General features: G+C 51.2%; 2 protein-coding genes across 2 annotated transcripts in view; one reads left to right on the top strand and one right to left on the bottom strand.

The window, feature by feature from the left end:
• Window positions 1-338: 338 nt before the first annotated feature.
• Window positions 339-16953, top strand: LOC310885134 (uncharacterized protein; the record flags this gene model as incomplete). Its single annotated transcript, XM_083808079.1, has 4 exons — window positions 339-461; window positions 2914-4361; window positions 16112-16220; window positions 16327-16953. The coding sequence occupies 2 exons, from the start codon at window positions 339-341 to the stop codon at window positions 3847-3849; spliced, it is 1059 nt and encodes a 352-aa protein (XP_083664205.1). The 3' UTR covers window positions 3850-4361; window positions 16112-16220; window positions 16327-16953.
• Window positions 5470-22513, bottom strand: part of CFAP77 (cilia and flagella associated protein 77) — a 66998-nt gene continuing 49954 nt past the window's right edge. The window contains exons 4-6 of the mRNA XM_083807197.1: window positions 18882-18984; window positions 16068-16163; window positions 5470-5727 (exon numbers count right to left, since the gene is read on the bottom strand). Coding sequence (XP_083663323.1) covers window positions 5659-5727; window positions 16068-16163; window positions 18882-18984 — 268 coding nt within the window. The 3' untranslated portion in view covers window positions 5470-5658. The remainder of the gene's footprint in view (window positions 5728-16067; window positions 16164-18881; window positions 18985-22513) is intronic.

Here is a 22513-nt window from a genome sequence, read left to right as displayed (position 1 = left end):
TTCCCCGCCAGCACCTCGGACAACGCCGGGGGAGGCGACGGTGGCAGCGGGGGTGGGAGGGGGGGGGGTGGAAATCGGAGTCAAACCGGAGCCGGCGAGTCAGCACCTCGAACAGCTGCCGGGCGCCGGAGTCACTCCGGAGCCGGCGCCGCTTTCAGCACCTCGGACAGCGGCGGGAGCCCCGCGCTTCCCCGAGGGGGGAAAAAACTAAAAAATGAAATAAAAAAAAAAAGGGGGGGGGGGGGAGAGAAGAACTTGTGCCGCTCCGGCTCGGGTCCCCCCCCCCCCCGCACCCCAGCCGTGTGAACGCGCCCATTGGCCGCCAGGCGTTTTGGGGGATGTCACTCCCCGGCGGCGACACCTTGCAGCTTGATTACCGGGAATTAATTGCCGCCCGCAGCCCCGCGCTTTCCGGGCGGTTTCCGCCCCTCTCTGCTGTCATCATCCCGCTGATGGGGCTCGTAATGGGGTGATTAGCCGCGGGGGGGCGGGGGGGCTGCTGCTCGCTGCTCGCCTCCCCCCCAATTAGCCGATCCGAGCGGGGAAAGTTTTGCTGGGCGCTGGGAATTAAAAAAAAAAAAAAAAAAAAAAAAAAAGGAAGGGAAAGCAAAGGCAGAGCACCGGCACCCTCCGCCGAGCCGGCGGCTCCGAGCCCGAGCCGAGCCTCGGGGCTGCGAATTTCGTTGCATCCTCTGGCAGTGGGCTGCGGGGGGGGGGGGCGCAGCGCCTTTTGCAGCGCCCCTTCGGCAAAAAGCAGGGGGAAAGCACCGGGCAACTGCCCGGGCATCGCCTCCGCGGAGCTGCTGGGAAGGGACCGAGCTCGGGGAGGGGGGGGGGGGGATTTTTCCTGCTCTCGATTTTGATTTTGATTTTAAAAATAAAGCCGACCTGCGCGCCCTGCCCGCCGCCGGCCCGTTCCCCCCGCAGCCGCCCTTCCCTCCCCTCCCCTCCCCTCCCGCCCCGTCGGGGCGTTTCGGTGCCGGGGGAGGGCTCACGCCCGGCTCCCACCTTCCTCCCTGGGGGGGCCGGATCCTGCTCCTCCGGGGCTCCCTCGGGGGCTTTTCCTGGGGGCCGAGCCCTCGCCGCGGAGCTGGGGAGAAAAAAAGAATATAATAAAAAAATCCCGTCCCCAAGCCGTGGGCGTGCAGCCGCGCCGTGGCTGGTTATTTCTCAAATCCTCGATTTCTTCCTTTTTTTTCTTTCCTCCCCTCGCGGGCCAGGCAGCTGCATCTTGTCCCCCTTCCAAAGCCGCCCTCGGCCGGCAGCTTGGAGGCGGTGGGAGCGGGGAGAGCCCCCCCGGCCGCCCGGCTGCCAGCTGTCGGGCAGGGGCACGGGCAGGGCCCCAGCACCTCGGCCCCGAAGGGCTCGGGGCTCTCCGGGCTCGGGGCAGGGAACAAAAGGAGCCGCCGGTGGGGGGGGACAAGCCCCGGGACAAAAATCAGCCTCAGCCCCTGGCCCTGCCTGCCCCCAGCCTGGAGGCGCAGCGCAGCCGGTGTGGGGAGGAACGGGGGGGCTGGGGGAGCACGGGGGGGGCTGCTCGTCCCTCCCCGTCCCGTCTGCTGGGGGCTCTGGGGGCTGTTTCGGGCTGGTTTGGCAGCATCCACCTCCCCCGGCGGGGCCGGAGCAGAGCAACAGATGCAGGAACTGGTCCCAGTGAGGAACGGGGAAGGGACCCCACTGGGGGTCCCAGCTCCGCAGCGGGACTGGGCTGGCTGCTGGGGTCTGCCCTCCCCCTGCCCCGTCCGGGCAGCACAGCCCGTTTGGGATGGAGCTCGGCTCCGGGATCAGGACCGGCACCGCTTTGGGGCCAGGAATGGGACCGGGATGGGGCTGGGATTTGGATACGGGATTTGGACCAGCCATGCCAAAGGACCAGGCTGGGCTGGTGGCTCTGCTGCTCCGCTTCCTTCCCTTGAGCCACGCAGCTGCCTTCAGTCACGAGGGGTTTTACTGGTCAGATCTGCTCTCCAATGCTGTGCGAGGTTTTGGGGTGCAGGGAGGGGAGGGGTCCAATCCTCACCCCAAGCAGACACTGCGCTGTGCCATCCCTAGCCAAGGCCCTGGGCACAGGGACTCCCTGCAGGGCCACGCGTGGAGCACCCAGCAGCTACAGGGGCACCCGCACCTCTTGTCCCACTGCCACTGTGGCTGACATTAATCAATATGAATTTTTAATATTATAATTAAGCCATTTCAGAACTGGACTCCCCAAGGCAGAAATGTGCCCCATTTTACCCATACACAGAGCCCCCCTCCATCAGTTCAGAACCCATTAATTCCAGCTGTCACTTTGGTGATATGGGTCTACATTGGGAGCAAGTTTCCTGCCTTGGCCGAGCTGAACTCTGCACAAACCCTGGGGTATGTGAGGATGTGTTGGGCCTCGAAGGGGTAAAAACCTGTGCAACGCCACACAGCTTCATCCTGGCAGCCCCAGCTTAGGAGCGGTCCTGTGTTCAAGAGCTGGGCTGATGGAGAACTGGGGCAGGCTGCCTCCGTGTCCCACTGGCCGTGTGCCCCAAGTGGTGTGTCTGCTGCTCCCACCCCATCCCAGGCCCTTTCCTCCCACCCCAGCCCCCTCCGGAGCCGTGTCCATGAGGGCTTCCCAGTTTCTGAGCCGGCTCCATCCTGGAGGAGGGGCTGCGTGTCCCTGGGAGGGAACAGAGACAGCATCGTGAGCGGGGTGGGCTCCACGCTGCCCTGCACGCATGGCCCCGCTGCACCTCGTTCTGCGGGGGGATGTCCCTGGAGGGACGGGGCCTGCTGGCCGTGGTGGTGCCCCGGTGCTGCAGGCAGGACACACACTGCTGAAACGGGGCAGGGAACCAGAGGTGTGGTGCTCCACTCGTGTGTTTGCAGGATTTGGCTCTTCCAGCTCCAACAACGTCTCATTTTGATACAAAGCAAACGTAGCTGCTCTTAAACCCATGTCCTAGACTGCTTCTGGTCACAAACACACGAAGGCACCAGGGGAGATGCATTTGCGGTCATCTCACCAGGGTCGGCTCTGGGGTGCTGGTGCCTTTAGGGTCAGCTGGACACCCCAGCTTGCTGGGCACTGCTGGCGGTGGGGTTGAGGCTCTGCTGGCACCTGGCACGTCCCTGGGTTTGGTTTTGGGGGCTCAGGGTGCAGGCAGAGCCTTGGTGGGACCTCCAGGGGTCGGAGGGAAAGGGCTGCCAGGCTGCGGCCCTGGCTGTGGCAGGGGCGAGCCTGGAAATATCCGGTGGGGTGCAGAGCAGTACCCTGAGAGGGTCTGGTGGAGGAAGGAAAATGCCTGGGGGCTGTGCTGGGCTCTGTTCCGAATTCCCCTCCCAGCCCAGCCGGGGTGCACGGCAAAGGAGGGCGCGGGGAGGGATGCTCGGCAGCGCCCGGCCTCGGTGGGATGCTGCGGGAAGCGAGTGGGCATCCCCGGGGGTGGATGGGGGGGGGGGAAAGGGGGGGATAAAAGGGGAGGACCGGCGGCCGGAGGCTGCGGCGAGGAGGCTGCAGCAGCGCTAAAAGCCCGTTACCAGTGGGTGTCACTGCAGGACAAGGAGCGTCCGGAGCCCGGGGGCGGCGGGGCCGTGCTGGGGCTGAGTCCCGGCGGCCCCGGGACGGGGACAGGGACAGGAACCGGCTTCGGCCCTCAGCGAGACCACCCAGGCCCGAGGCTGCGAGGCCCGGACCTCCAGGGCTCCCAGCACCGGGTTTTGGGGCGCTGCGGGGCCGCTCGCCAGCCCCTGTTGCAGTCTGGCTTTCTGGTCTCTTCTTTGCTGCTTTCTTGGACCCAGCCTGGAGCAGCAGCTCTGCGTGGGCTTGGGCGCAGCGTGCTCGTTTGCCAGCTCAGCCACGGCAAATGGCAACGATAAAATAACCCCCCAAACCCCATGTCGCTGCGATGCTCCCTTCCCTGCGCACAGCCCCAGAGAGCTGCAGGGCTGCCGCAGGAGGGCTCGGCTGCTGCTGCTGGAGCTGAGCTGGCAGCAAGGGAGACCTCGTGCCTGGGCTGCTCGCCCACCCCTAACCAGTGTCATTTGTAGCAGGACATGGCGTTTAAAGCCCGGCTCTCTCTCCCTGGGGAGGACAGAAAGGTCTCCTGTTATAATCCACTTCTGCCAGCATGGCAAACCCCGCTGTTACCCTCCTAGTTATTTCAGATGGGCTTCATTTAGATGCCTGTGCTAAAAAGAGGGAACCACATAGCAGGGTTTCCCTGTGTGGAGCAGGTGACTTCTGTCCTCCCTCGGCTCAGGTGCGGGCAGGGTGGAGTTTGCTGCAGCAGCTCTCCCTTAAAAAGGGCAGGGTGAGCCTCAAGCTGCCCTAAGGAGGGTGCTGGGAATGCCTGAGCAGCTGCTGTGGAGCCCTGCTTGTCCTGGGGAAGGTAAGAAAAGCTGCTCCTGCAGCTTGCTTTGCTCTTGTGTTTTAAGTAACACAATTTAATGTCATGAAGGGCTCTGCTCCTTGTGGTCTGGGTCTAAAAGTTTGGCTGGAGATTGGGTGCGGAGAGAGCCTTGGGCTCAGCAAAGCTTCCTGAGCCTTTGTGCCCCTCTGGCTGCTCTGGGTCTGTGTAGGAGCATGTAGGAGGCTGGGCTGAGGTGTGCAGGACAAGGTCACACCCACCTCCCCCTGTGGTGCTTGGTGCTGGGCTTGGGGTGCTCTGGGACAGTGGCTCTCACCTTGTGGCATGGCCCCAAGGTGCTCAGCCTGTCCTGGGGTGACCACGGCTGAGCTCTCTGAGTGGGAACAGGGTGCTGAATACAAATGCTGAAAGCTAACATTAGACTTAAATGTCTTCTGGCATAATCTGGGCTATGATAACAGATGTGAGAAGCATAGGGATAGTTGATTATTCCTCTAGCAATCTTGGAGACACACAATTAAAGTAATTGCAGTTATTATCAGCTGGTATTTTCTTAAGGTGTGAAGATCTTTTGGGAGCAGACCGCTTTTAAACGCTCTAATACCTGCCTGGGCTGCGTGTGGCTGGGCCTCTGCCATCGCCTGCTGGTGACCTGGATGGGGTTTGGGTGCTGTGCCACTGCGCTGGTGCTGGGGGGCGTGGGTCTGTTCTGCAGCTGCCTGGAGAGGTACACCAGCAGTGTTCAAGTGTGAGCGTGGGGCTGGCAGGAGCCGCCTTCGTGCAGCAAGGCCTCGGTTTGGCAGGGGCTTGAGGCAGGTGTGGGGATGCCTTCACGTAGGCAGACAAGTGAATCGGGCAGTCAGGGGCCACTTGCTTGGCTCGAGAAGGGCTGATGTGTTATGGAGCTATTGTAGACTTGATATTGGTGAGGATATGGTTGAATTTAGTATATTTGTTCAGAATGGGCAGGGAAGGAGACCCCCCTGCTTTCCCTGCGGGGTTATACTGGTGCAGACACCAATTCCTGGTGTGGCTGCTGTTACCTGGAGCGTGAGGCTTGTGGTGGTCGGACTGGGCAAAGTGTTGGTGTGCGTCTGACGTGAAGCAATGAACAGGCTGAGACAGGATCTTTCCTTACATGTTAATGATTTATTTGGCTATACCTGCATTAGCGTAACTTCTTAAAACCTGAGAGAAAGCCATTGTCTGTGGCCGAAATGAGTCTGGGGGCTGCGGTGCCCAGCACAGGGCTCTGCTCTGGCCTTCAGTTTGCTACGTGGATGCCCCAGGGAAGGGGACCGTGTCTCGCAGGCACTTCTCAACGGGAGGCACTGAATGCCTTTTTACGAGCATCACGGTCTGGAAAAGTACTGAGATGAGGCCCAACCTATAAGGAAAGGAGCAGATAGACGATTGGTTACAGGCAGCAGCTGGCCAAGAACAGGGTGTAGCACAAGCAGGGAAGAGACTGCAGATTAGTGCAAGGGTTTTTGACTGCTTGGAAAAACACTACTCCAGTTGCAGTTAACCACGTAACGTGTTTGAAATGGGGGCTAGTTTTCTGATCAGCTCCGGGATATTCTTACTCTGCTCCAGTAACAAAATCCTGTAGTCTTAACACTGTGTCAGTTATCTGACATTTTCAGATGCTGGCATGCCTTAAGATGGATTCTGAGATAAACATGACTTATTTTCCACAACACAGGACTTATGCCCCTCACTGGTGGGGGGTGGGATGGGCTCAGAGCTCCCGCTGAGGTCAAGGACTTTTGTTGGGCAGGTCACACACACACACGAGCAGTTTCTCCCTGGAAATCTCATTTGAGGTGGGGATGTGGTGAACAAACGACCATGATAAAGGAGAAGACACTCGGTGGAGTTAAGTTCCAGGGCCCTTCGGGGTGAGCTGTACCAGTAGTGTGGTTTACACAGTTGCGTGCAACAAACCCATGCAGCAGATGCTAGGTTTACTGTGATATGTGAGCGTGTCTCCATGTACAGGGTGGGTTTACTGTGCGAGGCCATGGGCTTCACCTGCCTTGACCCAGTTCCTTGTGCCATATATCTGCCTCGTGTGGATGTGCAGAGCTTTCTCCTGCCTCCCCCACCCTGCTCAGGCTGGATGGATGTCAGGTTTTGCATACGTAATAATGCACAGCAGTCTTTGCCCTGAAAAGCTTGCTAGTGATCTCATTAATCAAGACAAACAAAGCATATTTAGCTATTCCCCCTCACTGGAGGAAGGTGTTCAGGTGCTTAAATATGCATTTGAGTGCCTAACTTCAGACAGTTGTTTTGGATGTTCTTGCTTTCCCCCAAGCAGCAGCGGAGACATAACCCCTGTCGGGGTGGGGAGGCAGAACCAAGGTGGCTGAAAGGGGCGAGTGGCCCCTGGGAGCCCTCCAGAGCTGGCAGGGACGGTCTCCAGCCAGGCCGACTCTGACCTCCCATTAAAGATGCAGGAGATTTTCCTCTGACCTGTGTGGAGACAGAGCTGGGATTGTTAGGAAAATCCACCGCGAGGACAAGCTGAGCTGCTTCTCTTGAAGGTGCCTCTGTGTTTCCCGCTGTGCTCCCTGCCCAGCACCACTGGGCATGGGGCAGGGTGAAATTTCTGCATGGGGCTGGGTTGAAGCCACAGAGGAGGAAAGAGCAGTTGGTTCGCTCCAGTCTTGGTACAAAGCTCCTGGGTGAGAAATGTCATGCTGAGCCACTACTGACTGTAATTAAAATTAGCGGAGTCCTTGACAAAGTTGAGTGATGCCAGCTTCTGCCCTCAGCATGAGTAAGTGGGAAGCACCAGGTGTAAGACAGGGGACAAGTGTTTTTAAAAAATGAGAAGCCCCTTCATAATGAGGGATACCTGAGAAGTATGGATTAGTCCCAGGCCAATAATTAGAGACAAGATAAGGGTGTCCTCGGGTCAAAGGTCTTATTATGACAGACTGGTGTGAGAAGTCAGTGTCAGTGATGAATCCCCATATCTGATTCTTCTAATTCATATTTTAAATGATGAACCCAAAGGTACTTTCTCTAGAGACAGCTGATGATCTTTACCATTACTCTGATGTGGTTATGGGCTGTTACACCAGGGTTTTGTTCGAATCACAGATTTGGAGCATAGGCTGTAGCAGAATAGGAATATACTTTGTAGGCACAATCTTGGTAGTGTTCTCTGCAGGATGACGGAGCTGCAAGTGTTTTCATCTGCTCATTAGAAGCAGCGTTTTGCTCCTTCATTGCACATTTTATTGACAAATTAAAACATGCAGGGCATGTGCAGCTGGAATATTGTAACATCAGCCCTTGCTTCAGAGAATTAGAGGGGCAATAAACTTCTCACTCCTCAAACTTCAATATGTATTTGGGGGACCATTTTCGGTTGGGTTTCTCAGTTAATGGTCTAAATTGGAAGACTGTAAGTGACCACTTGCCAAGCATTAGTGTGACCATTTGCATGCTACAAGCAGAGATCAGTCTGTTAAAGGAGGGCTAATAAATTCTGTGTGAGAGACAAAAGCAGCTCAGCTGGTGCAGGGAAGGCAGAACTCCCCTGAGGCAGTGCAGTACATGCCCCAGAGACTGGATTTTTTTGGGTGCTGTTGGAGTTGGGCCTGCAGATGTTGAGGTGGGTGCTGGGGTGCATGGCAGCAGCTCTGCTCTGTGAGCACCCTTGGGAGGTTGGCCAGGTTAGCTTCTGGGGGGTGGGGGGGGGAGTAAATGGGATTTGCAAGGGGTTGGGGGGATTAATTGAGGTAGCTGGATTAAATGGTTTGTGGTGACTCGTGGGAGGTGTTGAGAAGGAACCCGTGGACAGGACCGGAGCAGTGCTGGGCTCTTCTCCTGCCGGAGAAGGATCCGTGCGTGGCGGCACCCGCTCCTCTCCCGGCACCTGCCTGGCTCTGCGTGCTCAAAGGCAGCCTCCCAGCCTCGTACGATTTTTCACTTTAACAACAAAGCCGCCCCTAGACTCAGCCTAGTTTTTCCGTCATCCATTTGATTGAATCCTTTTAGTGGGTGACAAAACACTTTCTTGAGCTCTCTTTACAGGAAACCAATCTCTCTTCCTTTTTCAAAACCTCCCTCATTTACAGGAGTCTAACAAATCCCGGGCCTTTTAAGTCCTTTCCTGTTTTTTTTTCCCCAAAACAACACAAAACAACAACGTCATGTTTGTAGATTTTTCGGTGGGGAGGAGGGGATAAAATACACAATGCGGGAGATGGGTGCTGTACGTGCACTGCACTGAGCATCCCCGTGCAGACAAAAACGCGCGCGCGCATCGAGATGCAAATGATTTCCGTGAAGCTATCACTTGTAAAGCTTGACAGAAAATAATGAGAAACACTAAATCTTTTATAAGGTCAACACTCAAGCAGCTGTCAAACAAGAAAAGAATTTAGCGAAAGATCCGCAAAAACTTCCATCGCCTCATTAAATCCAACAGGGCCGGGGCCCGGCGTGGTGAGGAGGCACCGGGGCGCCTCCGTTTTGTGTCAGTAATTTGTGGCGGAGGAAGAGGGAAGACGAAACAGCCAGCGCCGAAGGGGCCTTGGGGGAGGCTGGGGAATCGTTAGTGCGCCAGGAGCGGCCTCGGCTCCTAATTGGAAGCATTGGGCATTATCAACGGAGGATTTGCCTCGGCTCCCTGACAGCTCTCTAGGCCTGGAATGATAGCCCACTTGTCAGTGTAAAAGACCATTAAAAACAAACCATTTTGATTTAATTGGAGGCGGTGCGCTGGGGGCCCAGGTGAGGCGCTTCATCAGCTGATGTTGGCTGCTGATGCCTTTTTCCCCCTGTATTGATGGCTTTTTTTTCCCCTCCCTTTCAAAAACTGTCTAGGAAAGAGAAAGAGGTGCTGAAAGATCCTTCACAGCTGCACCGAGAGTGGCTTTCAATAGGGTTGTCAACAAATGCCATGACAAGTTAGGGAGAGGCAGGTATTTTTAAAACAGACGTTATTCTGTCCAAGCTGAGCTGCGCTGGGAGGTGGCTGTTGGATTATTAGGGTTACAAATACCGTGGCTTTTCCTGGCAGTAGCGTGCTTAACTCGCTTAATGAATGGGCTGGATGGCTTCTCCCCACCTTTCTAATTTCAAGAAGGCGAGGAAATCCAGGACAAAGGGATCTGGGCTAAACGGTCCTTGTGTAGCAAAACCAGGAAGGATTCAGAATGTGCTCAGTAATTTTTGGCTGCTGTGTTTAATGCCCCACTGAGACTTTCCTTTTTTTCTGCTTCCTGAAAATGAAGGCCACATATGTTTGCTGGACCACACTGGTCACTTGGTCTGGGCGATAGTGCACGTAAAGGAGAATTCAGGCACTCGAGCTGGAACCTGGCGTGTTGCCTGCTCGGCAGATGTCCCAGGGCTGGAGCAGAGCAGGCAGCTTTCACACCAACTGCGGGTTTTTGAGATTTGTAACTCAGACCCCTTTTGTGCCAGGCAAGAGTTTTACTCCAAGCTAAGTTGTCAGTTGGCAAATGGTGCCTCCACAGAAGGCAGAATTCCCTGACCAAACCCTCCAGGCCATTTAAAAAGCAGATCTGGGAAACTGTATGAAGCGGTAGCAGTGGTAGGGGCTTACCTGAAAGAACAACACAGCATGTGAGGCTGCAAGTGCCCTAGATCCGTTCCTTCATGGATGAATATCTCTACTGGCAACAGGCAGTGGTTGCCAGCAGTTGCTGCCTTTGGACATGGGGGCTCGGATGCAGGTGGAGCCTGCCCTGGAGATGGCCCGGGCTGTAAAGCTGCGCAGGGAGCGGTGGTGTGAGCTGCGCCTCGTGCTGCAGAGCCTGAGGTGCTCGGTTCATCGTGGTGCTGGAAGTCATGAGCTTACGTGGTCATGGGAGTGGGGCTTCAGATAGAGGCCAGATCTGAATATCTCCTCCCTTTTCTTTTTTTTAAAGGGTTTTTATGGCTGTTTATGCTCTGTTTGCTGGTGTCAACCAGGAGATGTTGGAGAGCAGTGAAAATGGCAGAGGATGATGGGCTACTGGGTCTGTGAGGGGAAGGAAGGGCCGAGCATGGGAGAGGGGAGTGGAGGGTGCAATGGGGAGGCTCAGAGTAAAGTGATACTGGCAGAGACTGGACGAGAGAAATGCCTTCCTGTGACTTGAGTGATTATATTGTAGTTCTAGCTGTTGGGCAAAGCAAGAAAACCCGAAGAATCTCTTTAAATCAAGAAAACTTAGAGCTGGTGATAAGGGCCGAAGCATGCATTTAGTTACAGATGGCCACTACGTGGGAGGTGACACCTATGTTGTTGCCCCAGTGGAGATGTGCAATGATTAGGCCCTGGCTAGCTAGGTCTCCACCTATTTGGGACTTATCAGGGTGTTGTATTTAATTTGGGTTGTGCCTGTTGCAGGCAGGGCAGCACTGAAGGCCCGTGGAGCTGATCTGAGTTGGACTGGGACCCACCAATTCATTTCACTTGGGCCACTGATCAGCCATCTGGTGCCACTGATTTTTAGTCAGCCAAAATCCCAGCTGAAGGGAGGCTTGATCTGGTACCATGGTGACAGAAAGCTCTTGAACTCATTGCATTGGCCTTCAAGTGCTATCAAGGCCTCAGGAGACAAGTTTTATAACACTCCAACTCCATGAAGTCCTGTTGTCCTCCTCAAGCCTGGGAGGATAAATGGTGCCTCTGAAAAGCCAGCCCGCTGTGTGCATCAAGCACAGGTTAGTGTAGCACAGTCTGTGGCTTTTCTGACAACAATTGCAGGATTACATGAGCTGTGCTTGTCAGTTCAGCTCTTCAGACAAAAATAGAGGTAAGGCATTAAAAAAAAATGCAGAACATTTTTTGTGTGTGTGTTAAACCTCAACTGTTAATTCTGATGAAGGATCAGGCTGTGAGCACATATCGGATCCCTGGTGAGAATCAAATTCTGGAGCCCAGAATTTTGCTGCAAAGTTTATACAGTGGGGATTCCTCTAATTACTTTCACTGGAAATTTACCTGACAGAGCTTTCCCAGGTAATGCAAGGCATACGCGGGAGAGCCGCTCAGCCGTTGACAGAGCCTTTGATTTTGTGCCAGGTTGCAAATTAAGTCTTTTGCCAAGGTACCCGAACACTTGCTCGTCAATTGCTTATCGCTTATTCATATCGCGCATCGAGTGCAGCTCGTTTCATCTGCTGGGGAAGGCAATGCGTGTTGACAAAAGTGTTGTCCAAAGTTGCTGCATTTTCTTTCCTCCCTCTGTCTGGTCAAGTAAACAACAATATTCTCCCTGGAAAGCCACCTTGAACGTCTGTGCAAGTTGGAATTCTCTAATGAGCAAAGGAAAAAATAAACCTCGTGTGTGTCACTGACACATGGTGTGCAGAGCTGCTTTGGCACGTGGGCAAATTCTGTCCTTTTACATCACTGCTGCGTGAGGTGTTGTTACCAAAATAAATGCCCTTCTGAGCTGACTTCACAGAGCCCTGGAAATCTATTGTCGAGTGGCCAGTGTTGAGCACTGGTTTGGATTATGACTATTAAAAATTCAGGTGGAGGCAGCTGAAGCTCACCCTGGACTGTTTCTCTGCAGACGGCAAGGCTGTGGGGATGCTGTGTTTTGGCAGCAAGGCATTTTCCAGAATTTGACACTGGGGATGCCATTCTGCCCAGACCAACACAAGGCTAGCGATGGGTGATGTGAGGACAGGACACAAGGCATGAGCTGGGGGCAGGAGGACTTCTCTGTGCTGGGTGCCTGAGCTCTTACAGTCCCCAGAGAATGTAGAATGTAGTCCTACATTGGAAAAAAACAGTCTTGGTGCACAGTTCTAGCTGTGATCACAAAACCTGAGCCCAGGAATCAAGTCTCTGCAGGCAGAGCAAGGCAGAGGCCTTTGCCTCGGGGGGTGCCTGAGGAAGGGGAGGGCAGTAGAAACATATTGCTGAGGTGAATAAGGAGTTAACTTCTGCTGGGATTTGTAATAAATTAAAAAACCTTTCCCTAATGAAGTGCCCGCCAGGATGCGACTGGCTCCCCACGACCTGCTTGTCTCAGTGAGCCGGGGGCCCAGGAGACCCGGCGGCAGGTCAGTCCTCCAGAGCGAGACGCGGAGCAGGAGCGCGCCCCCGGTGCGCGAGAGCCTGTAACCCACACGGTTGGCTTAATAGCCTGGGCCATTATTCTAAAGCAGTGGGGCTGAAACCTAAATCCAAATGAAAACATAGTCAATTTGTCTGTACTTTAGCGACTGAACGGCTAGGTAATGCCATTCTGCCCTGGCAACGTAGGGAGCAGGCGGAGGCAATTAGAGGGGAGGGCAAAGCTCCTTTGTTTTCTCTTCTGCTTGCTCTGAGCTCTAGCACGGTGCCAGGTCTTACAAGGACCTAGTGGTAAGTCCAGCTTAAGAGCCACTCGGCTGTCTGCAGGGGGAGAGGATGGGAGCAGAAAAATCCTCCTCGATGATCTTTATGGGTTTAGAAGAACAACATTTTCCTGTCGCCCCCTGCTTTGGATTACAACCACCTTGCTAACAGGTTGTTCTGCAGGCTCAGAGCAGGCCAGACTCTGGAAGGCATCATGTATCTGATAGGCAGTGTCGGAGGGAGCACAAGGATGAGTGGCTTGAGGACATGTTGCACCCCTGTGCCTTGCACCAGCCTCAGGTCACAAGGAAAATTGCATAAATTATGGCTGTGGGGATGGGGGCAAGGGATTCTTTAAATGTTCTTGCCCAGAGTTAAGTTCTTCCCAGGCCATGAGCACCTTGTATAATGGCCAGAGCAGGACAATCTCACTGAAGGACAGTAGGAAATATGCAGATTGTAGTCTGCTAATGAGCTTTCTGTGAAGTGATACTTCTGCAGAGTTTTTGCTTCTGGAATCAGAAGCAAAGCCTTGCTATGGGATGCATTTCCTGAATGCTGAGGGAAGAGTCTTCTCCTGACCTGGTAGGACCCACAAATGCTTCTGGTGTTTTGCATGTGTGGTACTCTTGCTGCTTTGTATCAAGATCTACTTTTAGCTTTGTCTAAGGGCAATCTCTTTTCACCTAGCATTTTGTTGAAATTCCCAGGAGATGTCTCATACTTGAAAAAGTGCAAAGCAGGACAAAACCAGATCCTTTTATCACTTTATCCAACTTTCTGATTAGCTGCTTGACTCTAAAGGGTGCTAGCAAATCTGAAACAGCCTGAAACAATTGTCTCTGTTCACTCCCAGGTCAGAAATGCCAGTGACCACATCCTTTGATAGTGCAGAAAAAACACAAGACTTCAGCTTAATTCTTCTTAAAACTAAGTTGTTTTTTTTTTTGTCAGGCATTGTTGCTTGGACTTCTGGACAATTGACTTGTTCTGCAGCTCCTCAGCAACCAAAGTGACTTTCATGATACAGCTTTTTGGTAGAGAAAGCTAGACACCTGGCCAGATGGGAGCATTGTCTTCATTGCTGTCATCTTTTGGTGATGCTGAGGAGGCCTTGTAGGGGTGGTGGGGAGTCTGAGAAAGAGGAGCAGCTCTAAGGAGCCTTGTAATTCAAAGCAGTTGCCTTAAATACCTGTGGTGAGCTTTCTGCCATTTCATGTACAACTTTGCCCTATTCAGAAGCTTCTCTGGCCTCTGTAATCTGTAAATTGGAGGACAGAAGAGCACTGAGACCTGTACTGACTGTATTGTTGCTTTTTTTGTTGGTATAGACTAAATACAGTGTTTGTGTGAATTACATACAGTAGCCAATGCTGACTACTGTCTTCCCCAGGCCACTGAGTTGATTCTAGGAAAGCTGTAAGTTAGATATCCCCCACCATGTTAGAGCCTGAGAAAGAGATTTCGTGAGAACAGAATTGGTGTAAGAACAAACTTCCTTGCCTCTTTGGAGCACTGTTCCTTATCCTCCTTCTTGTAATGGAGGGGATGGTAGCAAATGACTGAAGTCTCTGGGTTTGGCTGAGTTTGGCTAAAGGGTTAGGCCAGTTTGTCTTTCAAGGCTATTGCACCACCACCCATGTAAAAAACAACTTTATAGAGATGGTTAAGGCGCAGTTGGGAGACTCTCAAGTGGTTTTTGAAACCATCAGCTTTCCTTGGGGTATTGCTGCTCACAGCTGGGCAAACTCTTGTGGATGTTTGAGGTCTTTTTTCCATGGAGAAAACCATGTACTGAAACTCAACTGAGCAATGAGTTTCCTAATCCGAGTTCTAACATGAATAGTGCATGTTAGATCTGCAGCTGAGGAAAGGTAAACCATCCAGGTTAATGTAATGAGAAAGGAGGAATGAGGCAAATCTGCAGATGCTGTGCAAAACAAGTTGCTCCTCCTCCCCTAGATGCTGTTCCTAAGAAGGTAAGGAAGAAGAGAGGAAAAGACTCAAGTGGTGTTTGAGACCTGTGGCTGAGGGAAGAACCCAAGTGCAATCCTGGATGAAACAAAAGGGAAAGCACGAAGAAAAACAGAGGCTGAAAAATGAATAGTGATGGAAAGGTCTGGGGTGAGAGGAGCTCTAAAGAGGAGGCTTGCCCCAGTATCTCGTGTGACTTACACAATCTGTTTAACAGCGATCGGTCATGTTCTTTCCCTGACACTAGCTGCAGCAGCAGCTTTGTGCTGACAGGCAGCTGGGATAAATGATTACTGACATATGCTAATCGGACAGTCTTAGACAGGATGTAAAAGGAATACATCAAGGTGGTGCAAAACATATTTCTTGGTTGAAACTCTCCAACTTGTATAAGTAAATTAGCTTCAGGAAGTCACAAGGCTCCTTCATTGTTTTAAACTGCAGTTAAAAATCAACAGCAGAGCAAAAAATAAAATAATCTCAGAACCATCAGAACAAGGGCTGGGGCAGAGGGCTGAGAGACTCCTTGCAGTGGTATCTATCAATGCCAGATACGATTTTGGCCATGTACAGTCCCTACAGGGTTTTGATGCTTTCAGACTTTCTGGTGTCTCCTTTCTATTTCCCTTGCCCAGTTCTTCTCCCTTCCTTTGTAAAATGCCCCGTAGCTCTTCACTTGAAGTTTCCCTGTAATTTACACCACAAACAAAGCTAACAATTTGAACAAGTACCCCAGAGCACAGCAAGATGCACAGATGAGTTCAGGGAGATGTTCAGATCCCATTGCTAAAACAAGAAATCTTCACCCTGGTTCTTATTTGGATCAATTAAAGGAAGTGTCATGCACATCTGTAGCCTGGCTAGGCCCTCTGCTCAGTCACAGGGTGAATATTGTCAATCAGGTAGTTTAGATAGGTATCAAGAGCACGGAATTTCTGGAAATTTGTAGTTCTTGGTGTGAAAATGCTTCTTGAGACACATTAACCTGGTGTGGCTTGAATTAGTTATGCTGAGAGCTGATAAAATGTCAGGCTACCGAAAAGTAGACTGGATTGTTTTGCTCGGGTAGGGCAGTTGCAGGAATACCAGGAGAGAACAAAGGCCATGACAATACTAATGGGGAAACATAACAAGATGCTTCTAATCTGGTGAAGATCACAATAGAGCACATGTTAGAAAATAAGTCATTAAGCCCTTCCTCTGGTCAACTGCTGCTTCTCTTCCAGGCCTTATGTCTGCAAAAAGCATCCTACCCTGAAGTGTGATAGGGGCTGGAATTTAAACACATCCAGTGTGGGAATGTTTTGGGGTCTGGGTTTCAGGGAGCTCCAGAGTAAGAGCTTCATGTCTACCCTCATGTGATAAGGGTATTACCAGGGAACACAGGCAAGTTTAGGAAGTGTCTCTGAGTTCAGTCAAGTACTCCATACCTTCTCCAGGTGGGGCAGGTGCCAGAAGGACTCCTCCTTTGCAGGTACTGGCTGTTTTCGGAGAAACGTGGTACGAGTTTCACGCAATTTGTCTTTCTGTAATCAAAGATACACAAGAACAGGCTGAAATGGCTGCGCAGCTATATACATCAGGTTGGTGTCTTGTAATGATACTGGGATGAACTAGTCTAAAAGTCACTTCATAGATCACCTGATGATCACTAGTGCCTGATCTGGGTGGTCTTTTGTGTTCATGCAGCTAATGCTGATATCTAAAACACACTGAGGGAAACATGGACAACTGCCAACTCCGAGCTTTGTACCGCATCTCAGTGAGATGACCACTGCCTGCTAGGAGCCCTGAGATACAGCACTGGCTCATCGCTATCTGGGAGAGTCATTTCTACCACCACAACCATGGGGAAGATTTCCTGACTGAAGTGTTTCTCTCGTGATTAATTGCAATGTACAATACTTGGTAGTCCCAGCACAAGCCAGTGCAGGTACCTGGTAAATGTTTTGGCCATTGCACGAAACCCCGGAGAATCTGTTTGCTCTGTGGTCTGGTTTGTAGGTATGTGTTGCTTAACTCAGTAATTGGGGGCTGCAAGCTTCAGGAACTTGATGGAGAGAACTTAGTGATTAAAACATCAGTCATCAACAGATAAGTTAGGGATGCATTTTTCCAACATCCTGGGCTTGTGCGTTCATAAAATAGCTGCTAATTAAGAACACTGTATTGCACTTCCACTATAAAGCATACTTTGTGATGGCAGTAAGCCCATTGAAATCGGTCATTACCATATTAGCTCGACTCTTCCTTGAGTCATTAACTAATAAAACAGTCATTGGCTGCTTTTAAATGTTATTACAATATTGCTATGTTTAACAGCTCTAACAACTGCTCAGGGTGTGTGCATCCGCTGCGACATGCCAGGATCAAGGCTGGTGCTGGTCCTTCGAACGTTTGGCTGCTCCGTTCTTTTGTCCACTGCTGCAGGTAACCTGAGCAGAGCTGATGCTGTCCAAGGACAATCTGCAAGGCTTCTGGCAAGAGGATGGCATTAAATACCAAAGATAACTTGAAACCTAATGCTTTGTTATAGCAGAGTTTTTCAGTATTGTGGTGATGCAAAAAGAATTAGAGCCTCCATTTTAAATGATAACAGGAGTTTAGCTGGGCACCCTGTGACCAGGGACACATTGATGCAGACAGATGCTTAATGATAGCTAGAAAGGTGTATCTGTGGGACAGATGTCTAAGCCTTTTGGAAGGCCTTGACCAAACCACCACTGCCCTGAGCTTGCTCAGTTCCTGCATATACCTTCAGATCATAGAATCATAGAATATCCTGAGTTGGAAGGGACCCTTAAGGATCATCAAGTCCAACTCTTGATACCGCACAGGTCTACCCAAAAGTTCAGACCATGTGACTAAGTGCACAGTCCAATCTCTTCTTAAATTCAGACAGGCTCGGTGCAGTGACCACTTCCCTGGGGAGCCTGTTCCAGTGTGCAACCACCCTCTCTGTGAAGAACCCCCTCCTGATGTCGAGCCTAAATTTCCCCTGCCCCAGCTTAACCCCGTTCCCGCGGGTCCTGTCACTGGTGTTAATGGAGAAAAGGTCTCCTGCCTCCCGACACCCCCTTACGAGGAAGTTGTAGACTGTGATGAGGTCTCCCCTCAGCCTCCTCTTCTCCAGGCTGAACAGGCCCAGTGACCTCAGCCGTTCCTCGTACGTCTTCCCCTCCAGGCCTTTCACCATCTTCGTAGCCCTCCTCTGTACACTCTCCAACAGTTTCATGTCCTTTTTATACTGTGGTGCCCAGAACTGCACACAGTACTCGAGGTGAGGCCGCACCAGCGCAGAGTAGAGCGGGACAATCACCTCCCTTGACCTACTAGCAATGCCGTGCTTGATGCACCCCAGGACACGGTTGGCCCTCCTGGCCACCAGGGCACACTGCTGGCTCATATTCAACTTGCTGTCTACCACGACCCCTAGATCCCTCTCCTCTAGGCTGCTCTCCAGCGTCTCATCGCCCAGTCTGTACGTGCAGCCAGGGTTTCCCCGTCCCAGGTGCAGGACCCGGCACTTGCTCTTATTGAACTTCATGCGGTTGGTGATCGCCCAGCTCTCCAACCTATCCAGATCCCTCTGCAAGGCCTTTCCACCCTCATTCGAGTCCACAACTCCTCCAAGTTTGGTGTCATCAGCAAACTTGCTCAAAATACCTTCTATTCCTACATCCAGATCGTTTATAAAAATATTGAAAAGTACCGGCCCTAAAATGGAGCCTTGAGGGACCCCACTGGTGACCGCCCGCCAGCCTGACGCAGCCCCATTTACCATAACCCTTTGGGCCCTGCCCGTTAGCCAATTGCTCACCCATCGTATGATGTTTTTATTTAGCTGTATGGTGGACATTTTGTCCAGTAGGATCCTATGGGAAACCGTGTCAAAAGCCTTGCTGAAGTCCAAAAAAAATATACAAAGATACAACAATACTTCTATTTAAACCTTTCCTTTTGTCTCCAGTGCACTTTCAGGCATGCACATTGCAATTTTCACATCTGGTGCTCACTCCCACAGCATTACCCTGCAGGATGTGCTCTGGCTGGAGCCAGGCCCATCTTGGCTCGGAAGCAGCTGATCTTCATTAGGCTCTGCCAGCCTTCTAGCAGTCAGGGAAAATGGTTTCCCACATGGGACTGCTCACTGTGATGGGTAGAAAGAAGCCCATCTATTGTGGGGTGGGACAGGGGGAGTTCATGCCTGGTAGCAAGCAGCAGTGCTGTTGGAGTACTATTACCTTTTTCTTTTCCACTCGCTGGGCTGCTGTCAGTGCCCTCTGCTGCTCCATCCACAGCTCCTTGTATTTGTGTTGGAGGACATCAAAAAAGGGAGTGGAAGGCCTGGAAAATATGTTCAAAATACAACAAAATACATCAAAAAAATACAACAAATGTTCAAAATACAAACAAAATACAACAAAGTTAATGCCTCTCTTTACCTCCCTGTGCTGATTCCCTTCCCTGCTCCTGGAAAATGTGAGTGGTGAGAACATGAAAATGTGACTGCTGTGGTGTACAAAGAAGCCCAAACAGATGCACTGATGGACTGGGTGAGAGGACTACTGACGGTCTGAGTCTGGAATTAAAGCAGACTAAGACACTGTCAAGTGTCTGCAGTGCAAAGGGGAGCTGAACGGCTGAGCCCCTCTGGTGCCCCAGCTGCACAGAGTGGATTTGCCTCTTGAAACAGGGCACCAGCGAGTGTCCCAGCCAGGAGGGGGCAGCAGCAGAGGAACTGCGGATGTCTACAGCTCTAGATAAATGGTAAAATTAGGAAGTCGGTTGCTTTTCGGTCAGTTTACCTGCACTGAGCTGGCATTAACCCGACCAAGTTGCAGCAAAGCTGTGGCCCAGACTTACTGAGCCTTGCTCCCGGCAAGGGAGGATGCTTTAACTTCATCAGCCACCGTGGGAGGTAGAATTGGCAGTGGCAGCACTGAAACAGCAGGGCTCTTGCCTCGAGGACAGCATATCACTTATCACTGTGGTTGTGGTGCTATTCTTCTCCCCCCGAAGCAAAAATTAGAAATCCCAAGGGAGAAAGTGACGGAGGACCTGCAGCTGAAATTTTATAGGTCCTTGTCTTTGCACACCTTGCTGGGGAGGGACTCTTTCCATCTCAGCAGCAACCAACGACACTGTGGAGCCACCAGCTTTGCTCACACTTGTAGCATGCCGTGCCTTCAGCTGCTGCTTCTGAAGCAGCAAGGCAGGGCTTTCCCTGCCTGAACAGGGATCTGAGCTGGGCTAAATGCTGGGTGGTTCTGGGCCACCAGAAGGTGGCTTTCTGGAGAGAGCTCATGCACCAGGCCACAAGTGAGCTGATGCTTCAATGTTTTTGTCAGCAATTGGCCTGAAATCATCAGCAGCCAGCTTTTAGCAGTCTGGAGGATCCTTGACAGTAGTGGAGGGTGCCAGCAGGGCATATGCAAATAGTAACTCTTCTGTTCCTTGTTCCTTCACCCCTGTGGTGACTTTTATTACTTAATTATTGCACACCGCATGCTTCAAAACAGCCTAATCTATGGTCGTGTTTTCTAATGATACTAGATGTGCAACCCAGCAATATACATCCCAAGGGGGCATTCATATCAGAGGAGACATCCTTCTGCAGACTGCCCGTTTCGTAGATCACATGCTGCAGGGCTTTTCAAGGCTTTGCCTACAAAACAGCCGCGTTGCTCCAGACTGTCATCTGGAGACACCCCGTGCCAAAGGGGACACTGACATTTACCCTTGTCTTCCCTTGTTCCCTCACCTTCTCTTACAGTTGAGTATTTCACGCTGATCAGAGCTGGGCTAAAATATCTACAAAGGTTTAAAAGATGTGGCATAGCTGTGGCTGAGCATCTCATTGTATGACGTAAATTTGGTAGTCCTTGCACGTGCTTTTGGTGAGCCTTGTGGGCTTGTTTCCTTGGCGTGACCCTTTGCTTTCCAAGGCAGGAGCTTTCCTGGGGAGTGTGAATAGCAGGGAGGGATGCAGGAAAACATGGAGCCTTTGTGTGTGGTGTTTGATTATTGATTTTTGTGGCGGCTGAGTGTTTTCACATCTCCATGGAGGTGACTTTTACCATCTCTGGTGGACCAGCCAGTTGGTGACTGATTAGTCCACAGCTGGCTTGTAAGTAAATGCTTGAAAGGACACATTTGGGTTGATGCTCTTCAGAGACTCTTCCCTGCCGTGTGATTAATCGCATTTAAATCCTGATCCAGCAAAGTATAGAATCATGCCTGGAATAATACATGCGTGAACTGTCTCTGGGAAATTAGTAGGGATGACTCGTGTGCTTAGTTATACGTATGGGTTCTGGTGGGCTGTAAGATGCGATGCTTGATCTGGCTTTTCCTGCCTCCTTCGAGAGAAATACTGAGAAAGTGGGGCAGGGAGCAGGGGATATCAGGCAACACTTCTTTGACTAAGGTTACTGGAGAAATTTCAGCGAGGCAGCTCTTTTTTTGTAGGTCAAACGCTGCTACCATTGGGGTGGACGGGGAGTTTTGGCCCTGATATCGGTGTCATTGGGCAGTGGTGGTATGGCTCGGTGCAGCTGGCCTAGGGGAAAACGTCCTCTCGCCTTAGTGTTACTTGAGGACAGGAATGAACTGCTTGTGTGCTACGTTTCCCTCCGTCACCCTGCCCAGATGTCGCTGCTCTGGGCTGGGAGGATTTTGCTGTTACCGTCTGGGGCTGCTGGTTTTTGGGGGTGGGGGTGTAGGCAGAGAGCCATCTGCTGAAAACTCTTATTGTGGATTAAAACCTGTCTCATTCAGAGCAACTCAGATCTCCTTGTTTTGGCACAAGCATCCTGCCACAGAAAGGGAAGGGAAAGAAAGTTCTGATAGGATGTAACAAATTATTTATAATTGTGGAAAAAATAATCAACTGCTTCCTTTTATAGTCAAATAGTTGGAGCCACTTCTAATGTTGACATTTCCTAAATATTTTAAAATTTATCTATGCACATTTTCAAAACTATTATCCCTGAAACAGTTCCTGTCTCTTTAATAGACTCTCTCTAATTTACTTTCAAGAGTGAGGGTATAGACCTATTTTCAACTGAAATGACAAGCGCCTGCTTACTTGGTTATACAATGTGGTATGCTAGCCTGCCAGAAGTCTCCTGGAAACGAAGCTGCAGCTGTTCTAATAGGCTATTTTACTGTGAAAACAATGTTAAAAAGTATAATAAAGTATTAACAATATTAAAATAAAACAGTGTAGGCCTTAAATGAGCTACAAACTAGTTAAATCTATTCTATTCAATATGAGCCTTCAGTGCTTTGCAGCTGATACCTCAGAGCTGGGATTTATCTAAAATGAAGGCACCAGGGACATGCAAGGGAAATGGTAATTATAATTTGCAAACATTAGGCTGACACTTTTTTGTGTACGTGTGTATAAATTCTGACAGCTGTGATTTGTGCGGCGTGCCAAATAGTGTACCACCAATCCGGGAGGGGCTCCCTTTCTGGCAGGCCATCCTCAGAGCAGCAGCTCATTAAAACTTTGGAGAAGGAGAAGTTGCCGAAAACAGGAAGGCGTCAGAACCATCTGAGGGACTTTTGGTACACGCTTGTTGAAAGGTGTTTGAGAAGAGAGCCTTGGGTCTGACAAACTGGAATTTTAGTACGCCTTTCCGTTCACAGTGGGGCAAAATAATTGGTCATCAGTGACTACTAATTTGGTTTAGTAGCCAGAGGCATTTTTTTTCTTCCCAGAAAATCAATGACAGTGCCGAGGTCTGTTCAACGTGATTCAGCTCAAGACGGGTCCTCATTTAGCTCTTGATGCTTCTTCCACTGGAGACAGCTATTTTGTTAAAATGAAATTAAAATCTATCTATAATGCTCAGCTCTGAGAGCGGCA

This window comes from Anser anser, assembly GCF_964211835.1.
Source record: "Anser anser genome assembly, chromosome: 21".
Classification (NCBI taxonomy): Eukaryota; Metazoa; Chordata; class Aves; order Anseriformes; family Anatidae; genus Anser; species Anser anser.
The sequence above is the reverse complement of the archived record's forward strand: the minus strand, read 5'-3'. Positions and strand labels throughout refer to the sequence as shown.